The 12480-nt window shown below is 47.3% G+C and overlaps 1 protein-coding gene and 1 pseudogene across 2 annotated transcripts in view; one reads left to right on the plus strand and one right to left on the minus strand.

Moving 5' to 3' along the window:
* The first annotated feature begins 2209 nt into the window (after positions 1-2209).
* Abcc1 (ATP binding cassette subfamily C member 1 (ABCC1 blood group)) overlaps positions 2210-12480 on the plus strand; it is a 100886-nt gene continuing 90615 nt past the window's right edge. Inside the window, exon 1 of one of the 2 annotated variants that reach the window (XM_021184472.2) lies at positions 2210-2408. In XM_021184472.2, coding sequence (XP_021040131.1) covers positions 2361-2408 — 48 coding nt within the window. In that variant the 5' untranslated portion in view covers positions 2210-2360. Of the gene's footprint in view, positions 2409-11778; positions 12019-12480 lie in introns of those variants that run through there. The other variant, XM_029470501.2, reaches the window with a different exon arrangement.
* On the minus strand, positions 10268-11766 carry LOC110311228 (prostaglandin E synthase 3 pseudogene; annotated as a pseudogene).

A 12480-nucleotide genomic window follows, 5' to 3' on the forward strand; every position in this document is an offset into this window, starting at 1 on the left:
AGTGTGCACATGCTTGTCTGTGTAATATCCCTGCTTTTGCTTCTTTTGAGTGTCTCTCACTCATACCACCTGCCTCTGCCTTCTCAGTGCTAGGGTTAAAGGTGTGTGGAGCCCTGCCCAACCTTTCCCCTTAATTTTCAAATGAAATGAAATTTATTTTGTGTATATGTGTGAGTGCAGGTGCAGATGTGCCCTGGAGCACTAGTGGTGGTCAAAGAAGAGCCTCAGGAGTCGATTCTCTCTTGCTACCTTGTGGGCTTGGGAGACCAGGTTGTCAGAGCTGCATGCAAGCACCTTTGCTGGATAAGCCATCTCACTGGCTGTCTCTGATTTATTTGTTGAGACAGCATCTCTCACTGAATTTAGACTTCACAACTGGGCTAGGCTGGCTGGCCGTTGAGTTCTAGGAATCTGCCTGTCTCCATCTCCCCAGTACAATATTACAGATGTGCCCTGACACATGGGTGTTTTCTGACATGGATGCTGGAGTCCAGAGTCCAGGTTTTCAGGTTTGTGCAGTAGTACTTACTCAGCTAAGCTTTGTCACCAGAACTGCTCTGTTCTTTGTTTTGTGTCAGGGTCTCATGCAGCCCTGGTTGGCCTCGAACTCAAGACCCCCCTTCTTCAGCCTCCCAAGTACTGAGATCGTGGGTGGTGGGCATTCACCACCAGTCTTGGCTGCTTCTTAGTTTTCTTATAGGCTGCTTTCTTCAGCTCAAGACACAGCCCAGGCTGGAATCCCAACCATGCTTGTGTTTAGCTCAAAAGCTTTCTTCCAGAAAGTCTTCTAGATTTTTACCTGAGCAGGCCTGGCCCCCTTTATCCTCTTTACCCCCTTCCTGGATCTTGCAACAGTTTCAAATACACTTTCCAGTTATGAAAGCATGTCATTAAGATCTGCTGTCTTATCACTAAAACACATGAAAATACAGCTCCACTTTCCGGTCTGTCAGATCTGAGCATACTCCAGCTGCTAGCTTGCTCGGGCCTAGCAAGACTCCTGCTATACAGCAGATGCTCAATAAATATGGGTAACGGTGCGTTGAGAATTGTTACCTGAAAGTAATTATCTTTTAAAAACTCATTCACAGAGGTAAAGGAACTTCCCGCCAAGCCTGATGACTTGAGTTAGCTCCCTGGAATCCACAAAGTTCCACGAAAAACAACTCTCCCAGGCTGTCCTGACCTGCACAAGCACAAGTTTACATACACACCCACACACATACACACATAGAAGTAAATGCTGTTACTACAACCTCCACCACCACCACCACCACCACCACCACCACCACCAAACTCTTACTCATACTGAGGGGGACGCGACTTGTGGTTGACCTTCAAAAATTGTTTATCTTACTCATTTTCTTTATTACTTTTTAAATTAAAATATTTTTTAGGGGTATACATAGCTCAGTTGGTGGAGTGGTTCCTGTGCACGGAGGAAGCCTGGGTTCTGTTGTCAGCACCTCAGGTGGCTGGGGTAATAAGAAGTGGAGGCATGGTGATGCACACCTTTAATCCCAGAATTTGGAAGACAGAGGCAGGCAGATCTCTGAGTTCGAGGCCAGCCTGGTTTACAAATCGAGTTCCAGGACAGCCAAGGCTACATAGAGAAACTTCAGTCTGTTAAAAAAAAAAAAAAAAAAAAAAATGGAGGCAGAGGGCTCACAAGTTCAGGGTCATTCATCCTCTACTACATAGTGCTTTAGAGGCCAGACTTAGTTATTATATGAAACCCTGTCCCCAAATTACCCTGTCCCCAAATTCCTCATACCAAGCAATAAGGAAATGAGTTATTTCCTGGCTGCACTCAGAATGGGAGAAATTCCCAGGGTGCTTTGCAGACCATGGAGGAGGGGTGGCAAACTGGTGTTCAGGATGGAGATCTCAGTGTTTAGAATGGATTCATAGGGCTCCTGATTCGAACGAACTCCACTTCTACTCGTTGAGGGACTCTGAGCGAATTTCCTCACCTTTCTGAGCCCCAGTTTCCTTATCTGTTCTCTTTCCTTTCTTGGGAGCTCACATCCCTACCCCTCCAGGTGCAACTGAAGGAAAAAGCCCTAAAATCACGCAAGCACCGAGCGTTCTCCCGCAGCGGGGGGACAGCGGTACAGTTAGGATCACCTGGGATGAAGCCCAGGGGAGGAGGGCCCAGTGCGGGGTTCTTCCGGGCCGTGTCAGCTTTAGGAGCCGCCAGTGGGTGGGAGCTGCAGACGCGGCCTGCAGGCCCAGGCCGGGGCAACTCGTGGCGGTGCTCGCTCCCACGCGCGGGGCGGGGCGGGGCGGGGCGGGGCTGCATCCCGGTGACGCGGGCCAACCGCGCGGCGCTGCGCCTCCTCGCTCAGCCGGCCGCCCGCATGGCGCTGCGTAGCTTCTGCAGCGCTGATGGCTCCGATCCACTCTGGGTAAGGTGGTGGGCCGCGGGGGACACCGCGGGGGACACCGCGGGGGCGACCGGCGACTCGGGGGACGTGGGGGACGCCTGGACGCGCGGACCCAGCTGCTCCCCAAGCCGGAGCCCTGCTCTGCAGACGCGGGGATTCGCCACCGGGGCCCCGGCGTAGCCTCCGCTCTCTTACTCTGGGGACCGGGTTCCGGGAGAGCTGGGTGTGTGCGGGGAGGTGCCTCTGTGCTTTGGGGTTCTGCCATCGGGAAGGGACGCCAGATCTGGAGGCAGCAAGTTGGGGATTTTCTTTCTTTTGTGGGGGTAGGATCTCCGTTTACCGCGCACACACTATCACAGAGCACGGTGCAGGAGCCCAGACTCTAGAAAGGGACTTCCCACCGCTTGTGTTGGGGTTCCCCCGCTGTTTGTTTTACCTCTCGGTTACTCTGGCTTCATGTTTTTTCTCATCCTCTTTCCTTTCTGCCTAAATGCTATCAGGGAACTTTAAGGAAATAAGGAAAAGCCAAGAGAGAGGAGAAGGGCCTTTCTGTCTCTTTTTGTAGGTTTGGGGTGCAGTGGAAAATGCCCTGGACTCTGGTAACCAGGAGAGTGCCTTCTACTCTGTGAGTCAGAGAGACTCCGCTGCTCTGGGGGATGTCCCGGGGACTTCAGGCCCTCTCCAGGTAGCTTTCTTCTGAAATGATCCTAGGCTGGGTTCCCTGGCTGACTGCTCTAATCTCCAGTGCTTGTGTATTTCGTGTTCCTGTAATGCGATTTGCCTGTTATTCCAGAACACTCCTGTATCACATTGTCCTGATTATTAGTGAATACAATAGGAAACCCTGGACACAATGACTTTTCTTTTTGTTTGAGAAACAAGAAAAACATCCCTGTTTCTTAGCAGCTGATGATTAGCGCCCACAAGTATTTGTTCTGTTTTGTGGTACCTCCTTGATAGACTGCATTAGGAATGATGACCCCTGAAGGCCCCCTGGGAGACTTTTGGGTGAGGAGGGTGCCAATTTTGGTTGAGAAACTTACCATACTTGGATAAATGATTCATTATAAAGCCAAGAGGTTGCAGGTTTCTCCAGAGCTGGGAACAGAGCTTGTGACTTACATTCAGGAGTCTGTAAGAGATAGGTGCCTGTTTGCCACACAGGAAACCTGTGTGTCCTCTACCCTTGTGCCAAGTGTGGAGACAACGAAATTATTTTGCAAGAACTCAGTGGGATCTGGGTCACTAACATGGATGCTGGTGTATTTCCTGAATTACTTTCTTCTCTTATGGTGGAGGGGAAGTAGACATTAGATTCTCTACCAGTTTGCATATTTTATTTTTGCATATACATAACACACACACATATATATTGTGTAGGTGTGTATGTTTGAGTGTATGCATACCATGGCACACGTGCACGTGAGACTTGTGTGGAACTCTCTTTCCACAGTGTGGGTTCTGAGGTCATCAAGCCTCTCGCCAGTTCACATCAGGATGTATTCTATTGTTGCGCAGTGATGACTAAGAAATGTTGGGGGGTATTCTCTAGCTTCTAATATGCTAAAAAGCCTACCCAAGAAACCTGGCTTTGTGTTCTTTCCTTCTTGGAACTTTTTTGCCACAGAAAATGAAGATGGATGGATTGTGTTTGGCAGTAGTGGTGGCTGGCCTTCCTCTTAGACAGCTTCCCATCCTCCCTTAAGTTTCATCTTGCAGCCTTCCTTTTGGCCCCTCTTCTCACTGGTCTAGGCTTGATGGACACCCTGTTTCTGGAGTCCTGGAATCAGAATGGGTGAGAGGGCCACTGGCAAGCAAGAACTTATGTGTAGTTAGAGAATCCAAACAATACCGAGTGGGTTGGTTGGCTGGCCTGGTGTGCACATATCTGTAATCACAGCACTGGGAAAGCTGAGGCAGGAGAAGTGAGATTCGGGCCAGCTGTGCTAGAGCAAGACTGCTTCAAAGAACAATAAACTAAAGCAGGTGGCTTTGCATCAGCATATCCATGCCACTGCCATACCCTGCCATTCTAGACCTCACCATCTTGAGTTGTTTCATTGCTTACTGTGCTCAGTTTCTATAGAACAGGGGTATGGGGGAAACCTCCTAGCCTTCTGGGCTGCGGCCATGGGTTTATCAGTGTGCGTGGTCTAGCCTTCTCTCATGTATTGTATCCCAACTGCAGCTTCCCCTCCCTCCTCCCCTCCTTGTTCCCCCCTTCACATCCCCGTCTTCCCCAGATCTGCTCCTGTTTCCCTTCAGATGGGAGCAGATGCAGAGACCTACAACCAAATATTAGGTGGAACTTGCAGAACCACAGAAGATGGGGAGGAAGGATTGTAGAAGCCTGGTGTGAGGACACCAGGAGAACACAGCCCACAGAATCAACGAAGCAGGGCTCGTAAGGACTCACGGAGATTGATGGGAGTGGGCTACTGCCTTTTTGCTACTCATACTTGGATCCTTTTAGGACCAACATTATGCTTAGAGAAGTCAAGATTCCAGCCATTAGGAACCCTCTCGGAGTCTTGCTCCTGGGCTAGCTCAGGTCTGCTGCTGAGAACTTACAACCTTCCCTTGTGCAAAGGTCTAGGATGAGAATAGAGAAACAATGTTATGTAAGTGGAAAGCTGAGCTAAGAGCTGGCAGGGGCTTGCTTTATTCAGTGGGAGTGTGGAGCTGGTAGGAGGTCCATGGTTTTGTGGCTGATCTTTGAGAGAAGGTTGGGAAAAGGGACCTGGGCCTTTCTTTGTAAGTTACTAAAAAAAAAAAAAAAAAGCATGAGGAAATGGCTCAGTGCGCAAGAGTGCTTGATGTATAAGCAGGGAGACCTAAGTTTGAATCCCAGGACCCATGTAAATAGCCAGCCCTGGCTCTGTCTATAACTGTAGCATTGAGTGGGTGGAGTTTCCCAAAAGAGCAAGTTTCAGGTTCAGTGAGAGACCCTGACTCAAGGAAATATGAAGGATGATAGAGGAAGACACCTGGCATGCCCCTTTGCCCTATAAATTGCTATGTGTGCTCTTACACATGTACACACATGTATATATCCCACATCTATATATCACACACAGTAAATTAGAAAATATGTATTAAGCCTGGAGCAGGCCTGTCATCCTGCCTACTGAAGAAGCTGAAGCGGGAGGACCACAAGTTCAAGGCTAGCCTGGGTAACTTCTAAGACCTTGTTTTAAAATCCCATGTCAAAAAGGACTGGAGATTAGTTCTGTGATACAACACTTGCCTAGTAAGTCTGAGGTCCCATGCTCAATTCCCTGACCTCAGAAAACAAAAACAAAAGTGAAGAATAAGAAAAGTACCAATTTCATGCCTAATGTAGAAATATTGGAAAACTCAAGTCAGCTGCATAGGTGACTGACTGCTCAGAGCAAGTCCCTGTGTGCCCTGTGTTCAGAAGCTGGCTCTGCAGCTAAGATGGGGTACTGTTCTACTCTGTACCTCAGTTTCCCCATGTAGACTAATGGAGTGCCTAGCCAAGGGTGGTAGTTTGAGTACTGAGTAGAATTCTTGGCAAGCACTGGGAACAGTGCTCCTTGGTACCTAGTTAGCACTCAGTAGATGTACGGGCTTTAGTTGGGTGGAACTCCATAGTTGCATCTGCTGAGAACATCTGGACATAAACAAAAGTGAGCAGCAGATCGGCCATGCAGGCTCTGGAGTGAGCTGGCTATGGGGCCTGATTTGATTTGTGGTACCTTCTAGCTTTCCAACTCCCTGAACATTGTACCTGACCAGTTGGCAAATGGATCTCGGTGACTTGTATTCCTGGGGTAGCAGAAGGCCCTGGAAAGCCTGCCTGCTTTGCTTTGCTTCCCTCCCTCCTTCCTTCCCTCCCTCCTTCCTTCCCTCCCTCCCTCCCTCCCTCCTCCTCCCACTGCCTTTTACCTCCCCCCACCCCCCCCCAATCTTCCTCTCTCTCCTAAGATTGATTGCTGTAGTCACTCAGGTCGCCGTTTTCTTCCCCTTACCAGATGGATGTAGCATCAGTGTGCAGCCCAGAATGGTGGGGTGAGGGTGCCAAGATAACCAGGTAAAAGGCTTTGGGAACTTGTGGTAGGAACTGAGACTCCAGTTCCTGCTCTGTGGCCTCACCTGCCCCTTCGCCTTGCAGGAGGAAGCTGTGGCTCCCGTTGTGGCCTTGCCAGGGTCTGGGGATGGGTGGACCCGGGTCGGGGGGGGGGGGGTCTCCGTTCCTGGAGCTGCTGGACTTTTCTTGGAAGGGCTTCACCTTGGGAGCATGGTGGTGTGTGACTTACCAACTTGATTTGGAGTGCTTGCAGAGACCCCCTGTGGGGATTCAGGGACTTTGGGAGGAGCTGAGGCACCTCTAGGAAGATGGTCCTTTCTCTTGGGGAACAAATCCTGTGGTGTCCTTGTTTGTTTGTTTTTGTGATTTATTTTATGTGCGTTGGTGTTTTGCCTGCATATGTGTGTGTGTGTGTGTGTATGTGTGATTGTGTGAGTGTGTGTGTGTGAGAGAGAGGGAGAGAGAGAGAGAGTGAGAGAGAGTGTGTGTGTGTGTGTGTGTGTGTGTGTCAGATTCCCTGGTACTGGGTTTGCAGAAACTTGTGAGCTTCCATGTTGGTGCTGGGAATTGAACTTGGGTCCTCTGCAAAAGGAACCAGTGCTCTTAACTGCTGAGTCATCTCTCCAGCTCTTGTGCTTCAATGATGGTGGTGATTCTCTTCCTTCTCCTCCTCCTCTTCTTCCTCCTCCTCCTCTCTTTTTCAAATCAGGGTTTTATTGTATAGCCCTGGCTGTCCTGGAACTCACTCTGTAGGCCAGGCTGGCCTCTAACTCTTAGTCCTGCCTCTGTCTCCCGAGTGCCGGGATTAAAGACTTGGGCCACCACTGCCCCTGCTTGTCCTTGATTCTTGTTTTCTCCTACTCTCTCTATCTGCCTGTTCTTGCAAAATGTATCCAAACTTGTTAGGGATGCCTCCTGAATCCCAAGGTCAGAACCTTGACTTGTTTTTGCATTTGAATACTGTATTTATTTTTGAAGGGCTGGGGACTGAACTTGGGGTTTTAACATACTGAGCTATCTGCACCTCTAGCCCTCTTTAACTTTTTGTTTTGAGACAAGAGTCTGACTAAACTGTCCAGGCTGTCCTTCATCTTTATAGTCTAGGTGACCGCTGAACTTGTGATCCTCCTGCCTCAGCTTCCCCAGTAGTTGGAATAACAGGCCTGTACCATCACACCCAGCTTCCTGCCACTCTTCTGTCCCTGTCCTCCCTTGACCCCTGCAGTCTAGTGTCAGTCTAGCAGCCAGAATGCTTGCTTTTGACTTTTATTCTTTTGTAGTGCTGGGGATAGGATCTAGGACCTGGCATCAGCTAGGCAAACACTTCTCTGTAACTGCAGTTCTAGCCCAGAGGAATCCTGTTAAGAGAGAGCACAGACCCTGCCCTTGCTGTGCTCAGCACCCTTCAGCGGCTCCCCAGCCCTGGAACATCTGACCCTGCTCTCTTCTGTCCTAGTCACTCCCCAGGCATCTTTTCCCTGACCCCTGCCACTCTTGCATGCCCAGTTTTCTGATTCTACCTCATCGTTCTTAATTTTTCTCATACATCAAAAAGTTTACTTAGTTCCCTTTTTTGTGTTTGTGACTCTAACCCTAGTATCTAAGACAGAGTCAGTAATTACTTGTAAAATGAATAAGTGACCTAAAACCCTAGGATGGCTTTCAAGTTGCTCAGAGGCCTCTCTGAGATGATCAGGATAAAATGCTATTCTGTGTTCAGCTGCTTGTATTTCATTTTGTAATGGTTCACTGAGGTCATGTTCATCTGTTTTTCCCTGGGCCCACTGCTTTGCATCCAGTAGGCTCAACCAACATTTCTACAAATAAATAAAACAAAATTAAGTCTACTTATTTAATTAGAGACATGGTTTCCTGTATATTCCTGGATGGTCTGAAATTTGATGTGTAGACTAGGCTAGCCTCTAATTCATAGGCTGCCTGCCTCTACCTCTCAAGTGTTGGGATTCAAGGTATGGCACCATGTCTGGCTTTCTGTTGTTTTGTTTATTGAGAGAGTCTTCCTTTGTAGCTCGGGCTAGCCTGGAACTTACTACCCTCCTTCCTTAGCCTCTTGAGTGTTGGGATTATAGGCCAGTGCAAGCAGACCTAGCTGTGGTGTTTTAAGTGTGTTTTCCAGCCTACCTCTAGGCTGGCTGGGCTTTATTTATTTACTTAATCTTTCATTGTTTATTTATTTTTTATTTTTTAAAGGTTTATTTATTTATTATTATATGTAAGTACACATCTTCAGACCCTCCAGAAGAGGGCATCAGATTTCATTACAGATGGTTGTGAGCCACCATGTGGTTGCTGGGATTTGAACTCAGGACCTTTGGAAGAACAGTCGGCGCTCTTAACCATTGTGCCATCTCTCCAGCCCCCTAATTTTAAATTTTTTTAGTACACTTATTTATTGATTTGGGAGTGGGTGGGCACACCAGTGCCATGATGTGTGTGGAGGCAGGAGGACAACTTTCAGGAGTTGGTTTTCTTTTCTTACCATGCAATGTGCCTTTGCCTGTTGATTTGTCTCACTAGCTCTGTCGTTGGATAGGGTCTCATAGTCAGGCTGGCATCCAACTTGCTGTACAGCTGAGGATGACCCTGAACCCCTGACTGACTCTCTTGCCTATGCTCTCAAGGACTGGTATGCATCGTCACCAGGCGTGGTTTTTGACTTTAATTATGTGACCTACTGTCATCTCCACCATTGATTTACTGGAGGAGCTTGCACAGACACCTGGATTTCTGACTTCTCCTATAAGATTGGATAGCACTGGACCTCACTAGAGCCACTACTGGGAAACAGGCCTGAAGATCCCACCCCTCCCACTGCTGCTCGCTCTCTCTCAGAAGGCCAAGTGTCCGTTGTCTTTGCTTCTACTTTGTCACACCTGGTTGACTCCCTTCCTGAGTGGAGTCCATGTGGCATCTGTTTGTTAATATTTGAGTTGGGTTCTTTTGCTTCATAGCCTAACCTTAAGATAACTGAATTGGGGTTTACCTGATTCAGTAGGTTATTTTGTTTTGTTTGTTTGGGACAAGGTCTGACTGGGACAAGGCTGGCCTGGAGCTTACGATGTAGTCCAAGCTTGCTTCAAACTCTTGATTCTCTTGCCTCAGCCTCCCAAGTGCTGGGATTAGAAGATGTGTGCCACCAAGGCTGACCTTCAGATTTTAAAAGAAAGATTCTTCCTCCTCTTCCTCTTCATCACCATCAACATGACCACCATCATCATTGAAGCAGGGTCTTTCTGTATAGCTCTGGCAGGTCTAGAACTCTAGACCAGGCTGACCTCAAACACAGAGAGATTGGCCTGCCTCTGGCTCCAAAATACTGAGATTAAGTAATTAAGAAGTACTTTTTGGGTTTTTTAAGATAGATTTTCTCTTTGCAACCCTGGCTGGCTTGGGACACAATAGACCTGGCTGGCCTTGAACTCAGAGATCTACCTGCCTCTGCCTCCCAAGTGCTGGGATTAAAAGGGTGTGCCACTACCCCCTGCATTTTTTCTTTTTTTAATTAATTTTTTTTTGGCAGAATACTGATATTAAACATGTGTTCTGCGATGCCTATTTTTAATTCTCTCTCTGCTTGTTTGTATGTGAGTGTGTGCATGCAACATGCCCTCATATGTTTGGGTGCCTGAAGAAGCCAGAACTTTTGATGCCATGGAGTTGGAGTTGGAGGCAATTATGAGCCTGCTGATGTGGGTGCTAGGAACTGAACTTATTTTCCTGGCAGAAGCAGTATGTGCTTCTAACCAGAAAATCATCTCTCCAGCCCTTAGGTTCTTTCCTTAACGCTTTCTGTGTGTGTATCTTTTTTTTTTTTTTTTAAATCTTCCAACAGTTTATTAGAAAGAATGTAGACATTTAAAAAAATCCCCACTGTCATGAACATAAATTGAGGTTTTCCAGCCAGGGCATAAGCTGAAATCAAAACAGAAAATTAAAAAAAATCCAATAGTGTATTTAACATTTTCCACTCATTTGCCATACTGACTGTGCAAATACAAATCTGGTCTAAAATGTACATACTCTCAAGCAACAATGTACAGCTTTCTTTGTCCTCCATGCTAAGAGATGTAAAAGCTTAAGGGCCAAACAATACCAAATGTATAGGCTTCAAAAACCATCTAAGTTAGGGCATCCACTAGTTTTTGCTAAAATACACCTGAACACTGACAAGTGATCACATACAATGATGTAAAGTACATTTTTTTTTTTGAAAAATAAACTTTAGTGGAATAATTCTGAAAGGTATCCTGGAAGAATGGCAGGGTATCAGTTTAAGGTATTAGCCAATTTGTTTCCACCTCGGGCTTTTAGTCCATGGTCTAGGATCTAAAACTTTCATCTTTCCTTAAGCTGAGAGCTTTCCTAATGTGTAAGTAATTGTGTTATGATGAAAGACTTAGATGAAATGCAATTATTTGTCCGAGCTGCTGGAGCAGTTGCCTAGGATCAACTGCCTCATGGAATCCTGGGAAATGTTCATGCATAAGGATACTGCCTTAGCTGACTTAAATCGCCCCATACAATGGTACATAATCAACCCTTAGTGAAGCCTTTCAAAAAAAAAAAAAAAAAAAGAAAAAAAAAAAAAAAGGTTGACAACTGGGTTAGAGGAGGCAAGTACAGCATATCTGTCTTTAGAGCTATCGACTCAGGGGTTTTCTCAATTGTGAAATCTTGCAGAAGTTATTTTCCTTTCTCAAAATCCAGGCGATGACAACAGCCCTTACTCCAGATCTGGCATCTTTTCATCATCACTGTCTTGTGAATCATCATCTGCTCCATCTACTTCTGATAAATCTACATCCTCATCACCACCCATGTGATCCATCATCTCAGAGAAACGGTCAAAATTCGACATGTCTTCATCTGAGTCATCCTCCCAGTCTTTCCAATTATTGAAGTCCACACTGAGCCAATTAAGCTTTGCCCTTTCCTTTGTTAACCTAGGCCATGACTGGCCGGATTCTCCTTTTCACAAACATCATAAAATCGATCTGTCGGTTCTTTTATGCTTGGAATCATTTGGATCAATACAATGAAAAAGATCAATTTCATTTAAATGCTTAAAATTATCACTTCCTCCAAGACAACTGAAAGTAAGTTTGGATTTTTCAAAGTTTACATTAACATCTTTACTGTCTTCAACACAAAATTCAATGAATACATAGTCCCTTCGATCGTACCACTTTGCAGAAGCAGGCTGCATGGTGAATGGGGCAGAGGGCCAGACAAATGGGTGGGCGGGCCTCGCTGGCGGCGGCTGGCTAGTCGACTCCTCTCCCGCGGCGACTCCGGCGGTCTGGCGGTCTCTGCCCGGTCACGGCCTCTCCTCGCTCCTCTTAGGCGACGGCGGCCGCGGGCTCGGCCTCGATGCCCAGAATGCACCTCAACCCGGGAGAGAAGGAAAGTGTAGGAAAAGGGGCGCGAGGACGGAGCCTGTGTGTGTTTCTGGCTAATGAACCCAGGGTCTTGAATATCTAGGCCAGTGCTCAGCTGCTCAGCTACACCTCATCCCCAGCTGGCCAGACTGGCAGCATGAAGACCCTGTCTCAGACCCAGGTCTGTTTGCTATGGCAGGAGGGTGGGCTGTAGGGTTGTTATTCTAGGTACCCTAGGATTCTGAAGCAGGTCTGATACACACATAGTCTCTAGGTTTTCAAGTAGGTCTTAATAGTCAGTAAAAACATCAGCTTGTAAAAGCTTGCCTGGATGTTTTACAAAAGTAAGTAAGTAAGTGGGTTGGGATGCTGACGAGAGCCTGGAGCAAGCTTCCCCTGTCTTGACAAGAAATTGGGGATAGCATCTGCCTTGGTGGAAGTGTGTACTTGTGTTTTTCTGCTTGGGGCTACCTGCTTGCAAAGTGGTAAGACACTGCGTTTGTGGGAGTGTCAGGGTGTGGTGAGGGAGAATAGAGCCTAGTTTCTCAACCCTGCCCTGTTCACAGTTGAACCAAACTGTTATTTGTGCTGTCGGGGCACCCTGAGTATTATAGGTTACTCGGCAATGCCCTGGCCTCTGCCC

Source organism: Mus caroli, unplaced genomic scaffold (assembly GCF_978045245.1).
Source record: "Mus caroli unplaced genomic scaffold, Mus_caroli_1 scaffold_17, whole genome shotgun sequence".
Lineage (NCBI taxonomy): Eukaryota > Metazoa > Chordata > Mammalia > Rodentia > Muridae > Mus > Mus caroli.